Source organism: Phyllostomus hastatus, unplaced genomic scaffold, assembly GCF_019186645.2.
Source record: "Phyllostomus hastatus isolate PE091 unplaced genomic scaffold, TTU_PhHast_1.1 phas_contig_159, whole genome shotgun sequence".
Lineage (NCBI taxonomy): Eukaryota > Metazoa > Chordata > Mammalia > Chiroptera > Phyllostomidae > Phyllostomus > Phyllostomus hastatus.
Window position 1 is genome coordinate 15,300,781 of NW_025333640.1, and position 18,170 is coordinate 15,318,950.

At 42.0% G+C, this 18,170-nt stretch overlaps 1 protein-coding gene across 2 annotated transcripts in view; it reads right to left on the reverse strand.

Moving 5' to 3' along the window:
• PDGFC (platelet derived growth factor C) overlaps positions 1-17,502 on the reverse strand; it is a 167,815-nt gene extending 150,313 nt beyond the window's left edge. Inside the window, exons 1-2 of one of the 2 annotated variants that reach the window (XM_045831758.1) lie at positions 17,364-17,502; positions 16,481-16,714 (exon numbers count right to left, since the gene is read on the reverse strand). In XM_045831758.1, the coding sequence (XP_045687714.1) occupies positions 16,481-16,598 (118 nt within the window). In that variant the 5' untranslated portion in view covers positions 16,599-16,714; positions 17,364-17,502. The remainder of the gene's footprint in view (positions 1-16,480; positions 16,715-17,363) is intronic. The other variant, XM_045831759.1, reaches the window with a different exon arrangement.
• Between the last annotated feature and the right edge of the window lie 668 nt (positions 17,503-18,170).

Here is an 18,170-nt window from a genome sequence, read left to right on the forward strand (position 1 = left end):
ATGATGGTGAGAATGCAGAAATTACAAATATAAATATAGTGATTTTTCTTAAAAATAGAAATGCAATATTCATTACTTAGCTTGCCAATAATTCTGTCCTTGTTTAATCTTTTTACTATACATTTTAAAAATTTTGTAAAGGGCCCTGACCAGTGTGGCTTAGCAGGTTGGATGACTGCACAGCGAAAGGTTGCAGGCCCGATTCCTGGGCAGGGCACATGTCTAGGTTGTGGGTTCGGTCCCCCGTTGGGGCACACACAACAGGCAACCAGTTCATGTTTCCCTCTCACATCTATGTTTCTCTCCCTCTCTTTCCCCCTCCCTTCCCCTCTCTCTAAAAATAAATACATAAATATTATAAAATAAATAAACAGAAATTTTGTAAAATAGTTATATTTAAATGGGACAAAAACTATTAATTTTAAATTGCATACTCAGACTCAGAGATCTGAAAGTAAGCCTGACTGTGAGAAGTAGGGAGTCTGCTAAGCATGTGTGATTAGATGGCAGAATGGGACTGAGGTACAAACAAGTCAGCTATGGGGACACCAAAGCGACAGGCAGTAAGAGGCTGCTCCATGAATGCTGAATCCCTCAGACAAATCAAGGCTCCTTCCTGCCCCCTCTACTTTACCTCCTCCCCTAGACAGGCTGCCACTCAGAAGCAGGCCCGGGCAGGGAGTGAAAAGATCCCAGGCTCTCACATTGAGTGTTTTAATTATTGCAAAGGACTATGCAATCGTTTCTAAATCATAGGGGTATTTATATTTCAGGTTACTCTAAGACTTCTGTATCTTGTAAGGGAGCTGAAAACCCACGTTCTTACAAAAAATATTCATCCTAGGATAGGGAAAGATTTCCCTCCTGCTCAGTAAAATTCAGGAGCAATGAAAGTAAAGCTTGTATTTTGAGTAAGACTCAAGTGTCATGGTTATTCACCACACCAGTTCCATGTACATGCCACTGATGACTGTAGGAACATTAAGGATTGCCCATGATGGCAGCACACAAAATTGCTACTATGCGAGCATATACAGAACATAGCCCTTTTTGGAAAGTGTGGGAAATGCCTAATAAGGTATGTTCTCTTCTTGAGCAAACAATTATATAACCTGAACCTATTTCCAACAAATTTGCATGGCTTTAATCTATGCCAAAAACAAACTAGAACAAAAACAAACAAACAACAGAACAAACACTGTGTGGTACTTGCAACAGATGCTAGAGTTCCACAGCAGAGAACCCAGAGGCTTGCGTTGGTTTCCCCCCACCTTTTATAATTTCTAAGGGCACACTTTTAAGGTCATCAGCACCAGAAAGATAAAGTAAGGCACATTAAAGGAGCCATTTAATCTAAATCTCCATGGGGTTTTTTATTGATTTTTTTTTTGAGAGAGAGAACCATTGAGTTGTTGTTCCACTTATTTAGGCATTCATTGGTTGCTTATTATATGTACCCTGATGGGGGATCAAACCCACAACCTTGGTGTATTGGGATGGTTCTCTTACCAACTGAGACACCTGGCCAAGGCCTTCCAGGGTTCTTTTAAAAATCTCTGCAGCTTCTTCAAAGGTTAAAAGTTCATGCTAGTTAGTTCTCACTTAGATGTGTCTTTTTACCATACATTTTCCACATATCACTCCCTTCCCCATCACTGCTGTTTACTACTACATGGTTCCAGCTCGTGCCACTGCATCCGGGACTCTTGTTTACCTGCCAACACTTTTCTGTCCTCCATATCCCAAAACTTGTCATCTCGTTATTCCTCCACATGGACAGACCATGCAAAGACATATATTTTTGTTATCTTGTCTCTAATATCGTTTATACTTTAACTAGGCTGAGCCAAAACATCCAACTCCATTGCAAGGGAACCATTGCTAAAATTTCACCTGCATCTTCTCCCACTCTTTCATGTGGTTAAAATTTATCACCGGGCTCACTTCCTCCACAACTGAATTCCCATTTCTCTATGCTCTGTTCTTACCACAATAATTTGATATGCTGCTTCGTGCTCAGCCGTCATTTCTCCTGTGTTCCATCAGCAACTGTCCAGAACTTTCCAGACCAGGAGTCTTATCTTGTGTTACATATTTAACCTTCTTCTTTCCCCTGGATCTCTCCCATACTGCCCGAACAAGTAAACAAAGAAACACAACGTGTTTCTTTCTTCTTTTTTTTCCCTCCATAATGGAACCACCTCAAAATCTCCTTCTCTTGATCACTAAAACTTTCACAAAATCTTATAAACACTATGTCTAACTTCTTTACTTTATTCCATAGGCATTCTTCCTCCCACTTCTACCCCTCATTACACCAAAGGGTTTTGTTCTGTTTTCTGTCACCATTGAAATATCATAGGCTGTTCATTCATTGGTCTTCATATTCTTTAATGTGTTGTATTTTATACCGTAGGCCAATTTCCTTGACTTTTCTCCCTTTCCTTCCTTGGCAGCCTTCACCTACCTTAGGGCTTCTCGTTTCTCTCTCTCCTTCCCCCTCCCTCCTCTCCTCTCCTTTTTCCCTTTTCCTTACCCCCCCTCTTTTTTTTCTTTCTTTCCTTCACTACTTCCTCTTCATGGGATTTCCACAAATGGGATTTCCTATTCCTTCTCACTTTATTTACTTTTTATCAATCTTCATTCTGTTTCTATCTGCTACACACCATGAGGAATCAAACTTAATCCATAATGTGTAGCCTGAATAACTGGGTGGGAAGGCCAAAATGGAGTTCACGCTGAAGCCTGAAGAATCACTCAGGCAATTATCCACACCCAAGTAATGTATCGGTGTTCTTCCTTCTGTGCCTCCTTTGCTCATGACATATCCACTGAATCTGTTTATGAGGTCTCGGTCAAAACAAACTGCACATTACACTGCATGAATTTCTCATGCTTTCTTATTCCACATATCTGCTCACCAGTTCCCATCTCCTAAAATCTACTCCACCTTACCCTTGATTCTGAGTGTACACACCTGTTGCTCATCTTTCCAGGATCCTCTCCTCTAACAACTTTTCTAAGCCTTTCTAATGGCTCTGCTATAAATAATCTTGGCTTTCTTCGAATTCCCACCAAGTGACGTATTTTATTCTGTATTATAGCTATCTTCAAGTCTTATGTCCCTTTTTCAAAAGAAACAACTCGAAAGCAGCAACTAAGTCTCAATCGACTTCCTGTCTTCCACAATGCCGCATGGTTCCAGGCAGGCACTTGTATCACTTTGTGGGATACACCTCAGTTTTCAGAGTTTTTATTAGATAGCATACAACTATGCAGAACTCTGGGCTATAGAAAAGAGGTGAGTGGGTAACAAAGCAGAAAGATGTAAACTGTTGTTTTCAAGATTACAGAGAATCCAATTTAAAGGCGGATCTTAGGTTTTTCAGGGACTTAAGGCCATCTAGCCTGAAGTTGCTCATTAAAGGAAAAAAAAGGAAATAGCAAGTCACACGTTACACAGAAACTATAATATCCACCATTGTCCGTTGTTGTGTAGGCCTGTGGAGCTGGAGCCGTTATTTCCGCTGCCAAACTTCCAGCAGTAACACTTAAAAGTTGCCAGTATGGTATGATTCCATCAGTTTTTTAAACTTAGAAAGGTTCATTGATTTTTACTGAGGTTTTTTTTTTTACACAATCCACTTCCTTTAAGGCCAAGGGAGCCAACCCTGATTGAGAGAAATTACAGAATGAATCAATGTTGTGATATCAACATAGAAATTACTTAGTTTCCTTTCCTCACTTCAATTTCCAAATTTAGTTTTTGGCTCTCACTGCCACTAGTCACCACCCCCAAAGCTCAGTGCCACACATTCTCGCAGTCCCACCCACCCTCCCCCTTTATCGGAATGTCTGGATACACCATCCTACCAATGTCAAAGGAGGCGAATCAACATCCTAATGCAATGAAGCAGCTTTCTAATGCAAGACAACCTGGAACTTTTTATCTATGTTTCAAGTAAGACAAATGAATATCACAATAGATTGGTTATAACAGTGTTTTTATTATAAGGCTGGCAGAGTTAGTGACTGTAAATTATAACTGTTGCTGGATTTCTACTTTACATATTTGTAGTTATGAGCCTACTCTTGTAAGCCAAAACAATTATTTTACAATTAGTTTAGACATGTCTGAACCCAGAAGAGAAATTTCAATTTCAATAATTTTATGTCCCTCAAAGACATCCCAGTGCTCCCAAAAGGCAGGTCAATCCAACCCTTCACACATGAGTTTCTAACCACTGTCCAATGCTGAACAAAGGTACATGGACATGCTCAACATTTTAAACGGGCATTCACACTGCAGTATGAAAAGGCAACCATGGGCTCTCCTGCAGTAAGGAAAAACAAACCAACAACAAAAATAAGCTAGTCACTTCACTGTCAAGATAGAACACGATCCCCGTCCTAAAACACATAATACACACCCCTGAATTTGGGCTGCAAATCTATCACTTGAACATCTAGCAAATGACCCAATTTGTTTACATGGCCCTGTACCTTTTTATGGCATTTCTATAAAGAAGTTATTACATCCATTCCCTTTATTTTGTTTAAGAGTGTTTGAACGAGCCCCAGAACCACAAGCCCGTTAAACAAGCTCCCCTTACATGGACATGGTCTCATATAATTCACCACTGCCGGGGAAATTTTCAAAACAATGTTTGTAGTTTGGACACACCACACATTCCCACACACCAAAAATATTTCCTGTGGTGTATGCAGTTTTAAATGTTCGGCAAATATATTAAATAAGTCCTGTTTTTCCATTTTTTCCAAGTAAAAGTGTGGCATTTGCACTTCTTCCAGAAGATTTACACCTCTGAGTGTTTTGTTATGGTAGGTTGACCGTTCAGAAATGACTGCAAGCAAAGATTGAAGGAAATGTGAAATCCAGACACCCTAATTGATTTCCTAGGATGTAAATGTTAGTTCTAAAAGGAAACCATTTTAAGGCAGTTAGTTTAATGGGGTGCCCAACTGATGCCTATTAAAAGTTATCGGTACAGATTAAAGATAAATTTTTCTACCATGAAGAAAAAGCAGTTTAAAATAGGCCTACAGAATACTTAAATTTCTAATTTTGCATTCTCAATCAGGCCTATAAATCTCAAGCATATTAATATTCTCAAGAAAACTAAGATTACAACCACTTCTTCAAAAGTTTGCATTTCTCAACAGGTATCTAGACTCTCTCAACACCCAATATCTTGGCCAGTGTTGACCTGGGAACCTCCTGCTATTTATAGATTGTTGATTTTCCTAGCAATGGTCAGACAGTTTTGTGATACAAAGTGAAGATACGGTTGAGCCCACACATACTACATATCTATAACATAGTTATATAAAACCACATGTGAAACTACAAAAGCAGCGGTGTGCTATGAATTCTAGTCTCTTGTATTACAGAGGCAATTCATTTTCATGTAGGCCTCCAAAAATGGAGTGTATTTTTCTTTATAAGTAAAAGTAAAGCCAGTAACAAAACACATACTTATTTAACAGGAAGCAGCCTCCAATGCCTTTTATTACCTACACCACAAACACATTTCTCTCCAGCAGACGAGATCTGCCTCCCACACACCCCATCTCTGGCTCTGGAGGTGAGGATCTATGCTTTTGATATGAGCGCTAGCCATTTTTTTTCTCGTTTTTATAGTGTTCACATATTTGCCCTTTGAATGACTGTGTGATAGCAAATCACACTCTAGTAAGGTGGAGTCCTTAATATATTTCCATAAGCCAGTTGGAAAACTCTAGAAGTTACTTCCTATGTTCTTCAACAACTGGCACCCTACCTGCCATCATGTCTTGGGTTGAAAATATGATAAAGCAGAAATGAACCCAGCAGGTTTCCCTTTCTCCAAACCTGGTCAGAAATTTCTAGCATGCAACGGAATATTGCTTTCTTCCTGTTTGTTCACAATTTAACCACATGTTAAGCAAATGTTCCTTCTTAGTACATTCATTGATTTTAAACATTGCCCGCTGCCATAAAAAAGAAATTATAATGCTCTAATGATTCCCAATTTGCATTTCTAATCACCTCGGACTGTGAATGTCTGTGGTAGTAGGGGAAACAAGCCGTGATTTATTCCTCAGTGGGGGAAGGGGGGGAGATAAATAATATGGCTCTTTAAAAGACAGATGTCCTTATAAGTACCCAATAAAAATAACTGCTAAAAACTACATGAGATAAGTACCACAGAAGTCCGACTTCTGTTGTTCAGGGTTTCTGGTCTCTGTAGTGATTCAAAAAGCAGGTGCACTGGCCAGCTGGGCATATTTAAGTACAGAAGCATAGCTCCATCTTGCAAATAACGAAAAGCTCAAAATAGTATCCACTCAGGAACAAGGATTTCCTAGAATGCAAAGAGCATAGCTTCAAAAAAAATGGCAGGACATCTAGATATCACATCCACCAAGAGAATCCATTCATTTCCAATCCTTAAATACCGCAAGATATTTCTAGCCTCGTATACAAGGGACCAGCATGAACCTCACTAGAGAAATGATGCAGTTACTCAATGAAAAGGAATCAATTTCCACAAAACTTTCAGTTCTTTCCCTTAAAAGTATTAAGGCTCTTCTTGCAATGTAATAGCTTCATTACACTAATTCGGTGCACTGCAAGCTGCCTCTCTTTTATCACAATCTCCTGATCCCTCTGCCAGGCTCATTCCGCATGCCATCCATTTTGTGAATGAAGTGTGAAAATAGCTCTTTGTTTACAGAAAGAAGGCAATAGAGAGTAGTGTGGACACAGGCTTAGCTTATGCGAGTGTAACTGAGGCCGTGCAGCCTGCCCTTCTCACCAGTTCACAGCTTCCAAACATGCTTAATGACTGGGAGAAAATTCCAACAATAGTAGCTAACTATACACACCAAAGCAGAACTCTGCTACTACATGCCCACTTAGAAATTAACTGAAAATAAAGGGTTTTGACTAAAACTGAAACATGAAGGTGCCCTTTCCATTTATTCTGTTTGTTAACAAGTTCTGCAGGAAGCATGCCCTACAAACAGCATCAGAGTCTTTGAATGCATACACCCACAACACTTTTTTCCTGCCTCTACTCATCCTCGACACTGGACTCTTCTTGTCTCTCACACAGGATAGGCCTTTGCATGCCTCTGTTCGTTTGCAGACTGCTTCTTCTGCCCCAAATGCTTTCCTCTTTTTCCTCTCAGACCCACTTCAAAATAAGTCACCTCCTCTGTGGGAACTTTACTCCTTGCACTTTTCTTTCCCAGCAGAATCAACCGTTCAGTCAATCAGTAGAGAATTTCTGAGTTGAACTAAAGCAACTGTGTTCCCATAGCACTTGGAGTGCAGAACTAATAGACCATGAGATTAAAAAAAAACAGCCTCTGCCATCCCTCTTGGACAGAACGTCTCGAGGGCAGGGGCTGAATCTCGTTCTTCGTGGCCCCAGCACCTAGGGCAGAACTTAGCCAAGAGCAGATGCTCATAAATATTTGCTGAATAAAAAACAATGTTCTAATAAAACATTAGACCATTTAACTCACGAAGGAGGAGGCACGTGGCTCCGAGTGCTGGCTTGGAGTCAGACCTAAGTCCAAACGTTTACCAGCTGTGGGACCTTGGCTAAGCTCCTGAGCCAGTGAAGCCTTGTTGTTTCTCCTAATAACTCACGGGGAGGTTATAAAGATAACTGTATACTGTCTGCAAACATTGACCACGATGCAGCACCTAGCAAGCATTCCTGGCGAGTCATTATTTTAAGCATTATAAAACCAGGGACTCACTAAGAGCTCTTTAGACCCATTCAACTCCTCCCCAAGAATGAATTCAAATATCACCCTTTTTGTGTCCTTCCTGGGAGCTGTTACTGTTATCGTCAGTATTCAACTAATTATTAATAAGAAAGGGGAGCAAAGGGACTTGAGCTGAATATATTGGGGAGCATAAGCCTGTTTGCTCCATCAGGAAGCTATGGCTTCACACTCTAGGGGATGGCAGCACGGCCTTGCCAAGGGGATTAACCCTCCTCCCTTCTCCACTCCAGTACTGGATTGTTAGAGAGTACAGTGGAAGTTCAGTCTAACTATAGGGTATACACCCATCCAAAGCCTGTGAAAGCTTGGGAAGTTGATTGATTCTTTTGAAAAAGTACATGGTTCATCCCAAAACCAAGCTTCTGGTTATAACCTCTGGGGAACGAAGAATCTCTCTGTCTCTCTTTCTCTCTCCCTCTCCTTCTCTCTGGAACCTGCTCACTCCATGCACTCACATGTCCTCTCTCCACATCCATGTGGCCTTAGCAGCCGAATGGCCAATGGCCATGTGTACTCTGCACACAGGCTCCAGAGGGGAGCCCGAGTAAACTGATTACAGCCAGGAACACGATAAACTAGCCTGATGCATGACTGAACTAAACTTTAATACAGAACAAAAACTCTGGGCAATGGCCTTTATACTGGCCTTACTGAAGACAAGATTGGACCTTTTCCATGGCAGGAAAGACAGAGATGGGACATTGGAAAATCAGAAGGGGAACCCCCTTAATTTTGCATCACTAATGAATTTCATCACCAAACCCCTCCTCCCATCAGGTCTCAAGAAACTCTTTTCCTCACTATACCACAAGAACTCACCTTCCACCATAACAGCGACACAAATTTAGATCCTTTACTTAACATTAAAGCGCCTTGTGCTGCTTGGGATGTTGATTTCCCTCAAGAAACCAGAGTCTGCTTTGCCTCTGCCCCCCAAAACCCAGCATCAACCCAATACACCTTATTTGATTGAGAAATGGTTCAGCTACTATTCAACAGGGGAAAAAATCAAATACAAGAAAAAATCATATTTTCAAAATAAAACACATTTAAGCCTAACACCAAGAAAGCAAAATTACCGAAGCCATCCTGGCAAAGATGGTTCAGTTTAGAACCCAGGCAAATGTCCAGGGAGGAAGCTGCTCGGTCACCAGGGAACTGGAAATAACTGCTGGAAAACGGCACATGAGGTCTCATGTGAAGTCAGATAACTGGTCAGATTGGCTAAGCTCAACTTAAAATGCATGCCCATCAAGTCGAAGACAAAATGAGCTACTGCTCCCAAGACATATCACTCTTAATAAATTGGCTTTAACAATAACTGTAATTAGATTAACTCCTCTTTATAATTTTTAGCTCCTTTGTCCTCAAATTTAGGAACCACAAACAAAAAGCTAAATTAATTTTTAAAAAGCCAAATTAATCTTATTTTAGGCAATCTATTCAAGTCCACAGCTATGAATTTCTTTCCTGATGCTTTTGGCTTCAAAGAGAAATCTGAATTTCTGTATAGATTATTCTATATAATATAAAGTAAATACAAATTAAGGTCGCTCATTAAATCCATTCAAAAGAATAACAGGCATGCTTTCCAAGCCCTGCTTTCTTACTCATTTCTATGGTATTTTCATCTCTGAGACATCCTAATAAATCAAATGTTCAAAATTACCTTTTAAAAAAACTCTGCCTCATAGGACTATTTGTTCCCATGTCAACCATTTTCTTTATTATCATCAATTCATAAGCCAAAATTTTAAAATAAACATCATTCATCCTCAGACCTGGTACACCTACTTAAAATAATGCTGTAACATATAATAGTACTACCACAGGGGTAGTACTTCATTCAAGTCATTTGCCAAATTATCAGACTTCTACCTCAACAGAAGTATTACAATATACGTTGGTCCGATTATATGTTCTATTTAATTAATGTGACTATTTTGAGACTGTTTTCCTAAGTGCCCTTGCAAAGAATGTTTTGGAATCAAGGGGGTCTCACCTCCTTTCACAATCTGCAAAGCATGTAACCACCTAAAATAATAAAGAAATGAGCCCTGGCTGGCATAGCTCAGTGGATTGAGTGCGGGCTGCGAACCAAAGTGTCGCAGGTTCGATTCCCAGTCAGAGTACATGCCTGGGTTGCAGGCCATGACCCCCAGCAACCGCACATTGATGTTTCTCTCTCTCTTTCTCCCTCCCTTCCCTCTCTAAAAATAAATAAATAAAATATTTTAAAAATAAATGAATAAATAAATAAATGCTTTCATAGGAAGCATTGGAATTTTAAAACTGAATTCTTTTTGTCTAATTGGTTCTCCCATAAGGAAACTACATCACCACATTAGTTGTTTAACACTATTGTATTCAACAGTGACCTTGACAAAATCACTTCAACCTTCGTGGCCTCACTTTACACATCGGTGAGGATAGGCTCTTTGGGATCCTTCCAGTCCTAACATCCCACACACCATGTTTATTGCTGATTTCTAGCCCATGCAACTTATCTGTGGGCCATAAGCAAAAGATGGAAAGCACACTGACTTTGGAGGCATGTCAGCCTATCAAAATTCTCCGTTCTTAAAAGTCCTCGGTCCATTTCATATCAACCCCATTTCCAGAAAATACAGAGGTACACTCAGCAATGACACTTTTAAGAGGATAACTCGCACCAGTTCTGGGAAACCTACCCATTTACTTGGTATATACTCATCTACTAGCATGGCATAGTTGACTCTCGAACAATGTGGAGGGTACAGAGATGCCAATTCCCCTATAGTCAAAAATCCAAACATAATTTTAACTCCTCCAAAACTTAACTACAGTGGACCCATTACATCTGCAAATTCAAAAAACAGTATTTTCAATCCACATTTGAGAATCCTCTATTGCAAGTGTGAAAATATAGTGTCTATCTGTGGTTGATTGAATCTACAGATACCAAAACCTGGGATATGAAGGGACTATTGTATTTACTGGAAAAAGAAAAAAGAAAAAGAAGAAAGAAAACCCACATATAAGTGGACCCATGCCACTTACACCCATGTTGTTCAAAAGTCAGCTGAATTTAGTAAGATGTTAAAGTAGTGCTCTGATTGACATATCTTATCACAAACAAAATAAACCAGTTTATCTTCCTATGTAAAAGGCAGAACAATGCAGAGGTTCTAAGACCAAAAAGAGATCCTCAAAAATGGTCTGCCATTCTAGTCAACATGATAGTCTTACTCCAATAAGGCACCACATCCAGAACCATTCAGCAAGTATTTATCGGGTGCATACAATGTACGAATGCCTGTTCTGGGTTCTGGAGCTCCCACAGAACACAAGTCAGACACAATGCATGGTCTTAGGGAACTCACATTCTATGGGAGTGGTGGTTGAGGTAGGTTCACAGTTAATTAATTAAGTAACACCAAGAAGAATATCAAAGAATGGCCAGTGCTACGTGGTTAATTAACCTTGGTATGACAGTGAGGGCTGGCTAATCTAGACGTGGCCAGTAAAAAAGCTCTTTCTGAAAAGGAGATTCATCTAATCTAGATGGCAGGAAGGTCCTATCCATGCCGAAGCAGCTGATCAGTGTTGCCCCGGGAAGCAGGAGCGACCAGCTGAGAGGTGCAGTTCACTGTCACGTGTGCCATGTCCCGCTTCCTCATCTCACATACCATGAAGGAGCCAGACCCAAAGAAGCTGCAAGAAGGAGGCTTGAAAGAGGCCATATCTTTTCTTCAAGTCCATGCCCTTCAAGCCACAGGCATACCAACTGAACTTCAACCACCGGAGGTGTCCGTAGGCGACAGGAAAGAGAAGTTTGAAAAAATAGCAATTGGAGGCAGTAGTGGAAAAATAATACATGGTAGTTGTTTAACAAATGAGTTATACAGAAATTATAAAGAGTTATATCTAGGTATCCTGGCTATGTATAATGTTGCCAAATAAAACAATCAGAGACACCAAAGTTAGACTAAGTAAATGAAAGACTTTTATTATGACTTCCGCTATTTGGGTTTACACAAATAGAAATCTGTGAAGAAAATTTTACCAGTCTTAAAAACATTTGCCAGGGGTAGGGTGGGGAAATGTAGACATTATGGATCCATTAATTCAATTATAATTTCTTTAACATTCATCACATTATCATTTGAATTCTGTTTCTACAAAAACTGTGCAAGTTTGTAGATAAGACAGAATTTTAGCAGTGCAAAGGTAGAAAAATCACAGAGTGGAAGAGAATATAAAGAAGAAATACAAGAAATAAGATTCATGAAGGATGAGGTAAGAACAGACAAAGCTAGAACTTTGGTGCATGATACAAAGCTCTACAAAATGGTTTAGTAGAGGAACTCTAGTGTCCATTTAAAGCTATTTAATGCATCATATTCTAGTCCCTGAAGCTTCTGCCACACCTATGTACTTTCTGATGATCTTATCTTTTAGAGGCAAATACAAAGTATATCAGATTAAATGTAAAACAAAACAGTTGGTAAGGGAGAAAAAGTTTTCATAAAATAAATGGGGCTTTTTTGTCACCTACTGTGAAAAAAAATCATCATTATATAATGACTACTTTATTTCTTCAACTTCCTCAACTATCTCAAACACAGCAGAGAACCAGGAGGAAGTTGCTTTTTGTAAAAAAAAAAAATAAAAAGCTTCTAACAATAAAAATAAATGTCACAAAGGTCACACAGTACAACTTATAGACTAACTGACAGGGAAGTCCCTTTAGTCCTCGGTCAGAGCCTACTTACTCTTGGACACTATTCTAGGAACCGTAATTATCTGTTTTTCTGTAAAACAGACTGCCACCTAAAAAGGGTTGGGGAGTGGGCACAGTTTTGTTAGCTACAGAAGCAAAGGCAATAGGAGAAGGAGAAAGCTGGTACTGAAAAAAAAAAGAGAGGCAAAAAAGCCATAAACACAAGATACATGTCCTCAAAAAGGCATGACTAGGGGACCATTTGTCTCCAGAGTAAATGGCGTGTAGGCAGCCACAGAAGTCCCTAAGGAAAAGAGCACACACAATAAGTGATGCCTGTAAGGACAATCCTAACTAACAGGGGGCTATTCCAAATCTTCACTCAAACGGTTAAAGAAAATAAGAACACTAAGAAGCATGTGTTGAGTCTGTAGGTAAGTTAAAAGCACTCACCAATAGTTCCAGGCAGACAAGGCCCTACTCCATCAACAGCTTTGTGACTGGCATTCATTTGCACTATATGCAACAGATTAAGTAAGCCTTGGATCATTTTGGATTTTGATGTACATGATTCTTCCTGCTTGCAACTCAGAATGCCATCCTGGAACTTACTTATTCAGGGTAGGCACTCTCATCTAAAATGAGTGCACACAGATAACAGTAATTTTTTTCCATGGTTGTAAACAAAGTATAGACCAGAAACCCGACATAAGTAAGTGTTCTTATCTTTCATCTCCTTCTTTAAGCTAAATCTGGGGACCACTGATTTATATGTGAGACTTCAGGATTGGAAGTAAGGCTAAGAATGAATGACATTAGGACAACTTATAATGTCATGTGATAAAGCTACTTTCACAGTAAAGTAGCAGGAATCTCAATACAGTAGTATGTCAAAACCCAGGTAACTGATAACAGGATAAATGACACTTATCCCTCAAAACTAATTTTGAAGCACCGCCAAATGTTCCAGTCTAAATCCAAATATGTAACATCAGCTATCACAATCAATTTTAATTTATAACACCTCATGTTTCTCTCTCTTTGTTATTATTAGTTTCAGGCGTAGAGCATAGTGATTAGACATTCATACACTTTACAAAGTGTTCTCCCCGATATTTCCAGTACCCACCTGGCACCACACACAGTTTATTCTTGACTGTATTTCCTATGTTATACTTTATATCCCCATGACTGTTTTGTAAGTACCAGTCTGTACTTGTCAATACATTCACCTTTTCCACCCAGTACCCCAACCCCCCTTCCTTCTGGCAACCATCAATCTGTTCTCTGTATCTACCAGTCTTTCTGTTTGGTTTGTTCATTTATATTGTATAACAACACTTGAGATACCAAGTTAATATTGAAACTGAGCAGACCTGGGGACTTGATTGAGTCAACATCATTTGAGACTTTGGAATGCTCCAGGAAAGAGAGATCATTGGGGAGGAGCCCTTGAAAGCAGGAACGAACCATAATCACAAAAGATCAATGTGGACATTTCATATTTAGCACTTGGAACACCTTTCACAAAAATAACGCAAGGACAAACTGAGCTAATGGCATTTTTCTGTGTGACATCTTCAGGTGGGTTTGTGCTTACAGAATTAGACAATAATCTAAACAGAGAAGAGCAATAGTTCAATAAAAAGTTAATCATAATTCAATGTGAGGGCAAAAAAATACCCACATAAAGGGATGGAAAATTTGAAAGCCACACACAAAAAGAAAAGCCCCTAGCAAATTTATTCATATTCCAAGGGGATCTTCTTTAGCACCTACCTGTTATCCTCAAATCTTGGTACCTTGAGGGATAAAAATGAACCTGAGCATGTGCAAGAAAATAGCTCTATATTGCCCCCTAGTGCTGGGATGTCCAACTTCTCCTTAAGCTAGAAACTACAAGGTGAGTAGTTCCTCTACTTCTGGTTACTTCCTGCTGCCAGCCTCCTGAGAGCTAAACATAGCTCAATCCTCTGCCCACAGATTAGGAAACAACCAGGCTATTTTTAGCACGTGCATCTTAGGAATGGCAATGGCCCAGCCTCTGATGGCAACAGAATGTGTGTGGCCTGGCTTAATGAACTCACCTCTCCGAAGGGTGTAACCCTACTCCATAAAGTGGCCAATGACCACTTGAGAGCTCTGGGGCCTATTACTAAGTGATCCTGCTATGTGGATAACAAGAAATAATGACACAGAAAGGACAATGAGAGGCACACTAGCAAAGGGAATCAGGAAGATGACAGATGCCAGGACAGGCTTGATAAGTGAGAGCGGTAGGAGAAATGATATGGGACAGGAACAATAAAAAAATAGAAGTCAGAGGCCAGGAATGTTGGGCATTGTCATTCAGGAGACATTTGTCTAGGAAGAAGCAATATTTTGAACTGGACATTTATTTTACATGAGAAAGAACAAAGGTTGGTCTGATCTGTTTCCTCCCAGGGTACAGCTGGTGCTGTGGCTCCTTTGATCACTTTCTCCCAGTCCTCTGCAGCTCCTGTGATTAGAGATAGATCCCTTGGCTGCCCTTTGATCAGCAACTCAAGCAGCCTGCAGGTGCCATGTGCCATCATATTAGCAAGTTGTAAGAAGCAGCCACATTAACCTTGTCTGATAAACGTGACACCATAGATGGCTGCACATACAACAAATACAAATAAAGTGTACAAAGGTCCAAGGAATCCTTATTTAATGTGGTTTTGTACTCAAGAATTCCCTGTGCTTTCTTAGAGTCGAATACTTTAGAGAGTTTAAATTCAAAGTTAAAACTTGGAAACGCCCCAACACATAGAGCAAAAGTTTCTGTGACTTAAAAATACAGTACACACCATGCTGATTTTCCAGGTATGCTGTTCTTGTTCATTTGGCCCAGTTAATGAAGTGACAGCTTCTTGCACTTGCAACGGATGACATACAAAGCACGAAACACAAGTACGTTTCTTTTCAAACAACATTAGGAGCCACCACTTGTAAACAGGGTGTTTAATATTCTAATTTTAGACAGCCTACATTACCATTGTGGTTTCATGTGCAGTATAACATTTCTATTTACAAGGTATTCTCAAAAATGACTTCATAATGGTAGATCAAGAGAAAAAGAGTTTAGAAATTGAATGATGTAAATCATATGGGTTCAGAGGCTAAGCAAATTACACACCCTGAAGCTGCCCTTGGCTTTATGAAAGGAGCCTTTCTCCAGCTCTGTGCAATCCCAGCCCAAGGGAACTTGCATCTGAGAGTTTTCTAAACATTTCAGGTACACTTGAAAGCTGAAAGTAATTCTCATTTCCTATGCAGGATTAAGTCGTTTCCCGCACACACAAAATAGCAGTCATTCACCAACACATATAAAAACACACCACCAGTAAGGTAAGGACTTCAGAGTACACACAAAGGCACATAAAAAAAAAGCACAAGGGAAATACTTTTTTAAAATTCTCCCTAAAAGCGTCCATTCGGCCTCTTGACCTCTTTATTTCCTATCTACTTACTGATTGATGCCTTTCCACTTAAAAGTGCTTCAATTAATGCGGCTGATACATTTCCTGGTACAGCCCCCTCCCGAATTAAAAAAAAAAATGAGTAAAGTCAAACATGCCAAGACTCATTCATTTTGGATTCGTTTTGAGAGGTAGTTCTTGAACTTATAACTCTGGCAATGAGAGGTCCTGCAACGTGCGTCTGAACTTCACCATCGCTCGCAGAAGGTCCCCCTCTCTAGCTGGGGCTGCAGTGGCACCCCTGTTGCCCTGATCCAGCTTTGCGGCAGCTCCCGAAGTTGCAAACTGCACTTAACCTCCAAAACCCCATGCCCATGAACGCAGCGCGCATTTGCTTGGGTACAGAACGCTTATACCCTCACAGGCTGGTGCACATCACACACCAACGCACAATGCCAACGGAACACACACACACACACACACACACACACACACAGACTCGAGAAGGGGGAGAGTGGAGGGAAAGACTCACCGTTCTGTTCCTTGTTGTTGGAGAACTGGAATTTACTACTCAGGTTGGACTCAGCCTGAGTCGTGTGTCTCTGGCCGGCCAGGGCACATATCAGCAGGAGAAGCCCGAAGAGGAGCATTTGGCTGACTGGGGCGAGAGCTCACTCACGGCGGGCACTTGGGAAGCAGCGACTCCCGAGTCTCTTTCACCACCGCCAGGGGAAGGCTGCACTGGGGTGGAAGCTCCGAGCCTGCTCTGGCAGCAGAGAATCGCAGGGTAGTTTCCACATAATCCCATCCAAAACTTTTTCCTAGAGCCCTCTTCTGTGTCTCCAGTTTTTGAAAAGGATCAAAGCAAAACCTGGACCTGAACCAGTTTCCCAAGGTTTAAACAAATCCTGAGCTGTGCCGAAGTGGTGGGGGTGGGGGTGAAGTCGAGGGAGGAAAGAGGGGGGTGGGGACGCGGGGGAGCCGGGGCAGCGCGAAGAAGTCACCAGCAAGTTGCTGGGAGCACCTGTCAGTTTGGGGGACTGGACAGAGGCGAAAACTCAAGGGTCGCGCGAAGACAGCCTCCAAGTCAAGTTGGCTGCGAGCACTTTCTGATCAATCACAAAACTGCCAATAGATGAGGCTCTCCGGGCGCCCCTCTCCCCCGCCCCACCCCCATCCCCGGAGGGGGAGGGGGAAGAAACAAGGCGAGCGCGCCGCGGCGGGTCCTCGGGGCAGAGGAGCCCGAGCGCGGCCGGGAGGGGTCGGGGGACGCCGGACCGAGGCCGCCCTGTGCGCGGGCGGAGGGAGGCCGCGGGGCTCCCGCTCCCCAGCCCCGTGCGCAGCCTGAGCCCGGCCCCGACCGCCGCAGCACGGATCCCGGCACCTGGCTTGAGTTTTCCGCGATCAAAGTTCACCTTGTTTGGGGTGCTTCCCTCGCTTCTCGGAGCTCAGGGAAATTCGGCAGGTCGGGGTCACGGCGGGACTCCGGTAGCTCCGGGCGCTCTCCCCCCACGCCTCGGGCTCCGCGCAAACCACGGGGCTCGGTGCCGCGTCTCAGCACCGGGCAGAGAGAGAAGGCCGGGCGGGCCCAGGCTCCGGTTTGTCCCCTCCCCTTCTCTACCTTCCCCCTGCCGGCGGAGTCGGGAGGAGGGGGCTGTGGGCCCAGCCCGAGAGGAGTGAGCGGCTGGCGAGCTGGGAGGCTGAGCCGCTCACTCTCCGGCAGGGGGACAGCCGAAGGAAAAGGCGGGGGTCACCGCCTACGGGAGGAGCACCCCTGGGTCGCCTTCTCTGCCACTGGGTAAGACCACCAAGTGGCCGTCCAACAGGTGCTGGCACTGTCTGGAGTTAGTGCGGGGCTCCTACAGACAGGACCCAAAGGGTCCAGGAGAAGAACGCGGTCAGAGCAATGGCCCCTGGCTTCCTTGCCACACAGGACGCCCCTGGCCCCAAGTAAAGAGCAAGATGGATGGTGAAGGGTGCTGCAAAAGCAAAAAGAACTGAGGAAGAACTTTCTGCAACTCTCCTTCCCCGCCCCCTGTGGCCGAGACTTGTCATTAAATTCCAAGGGGATCCCCATTCCCAAAGGGCTTGGCCAGAGTTTCTGCACCAACACAAGAATGAAAACTGGCATTCAAAGATTTCCCTCTAGTGCCCAGCTCTCTGAAGTAAGGTCGATAAAGGAAAAGTAAAGACAAACGGACAAAATAATAACAACATTCATT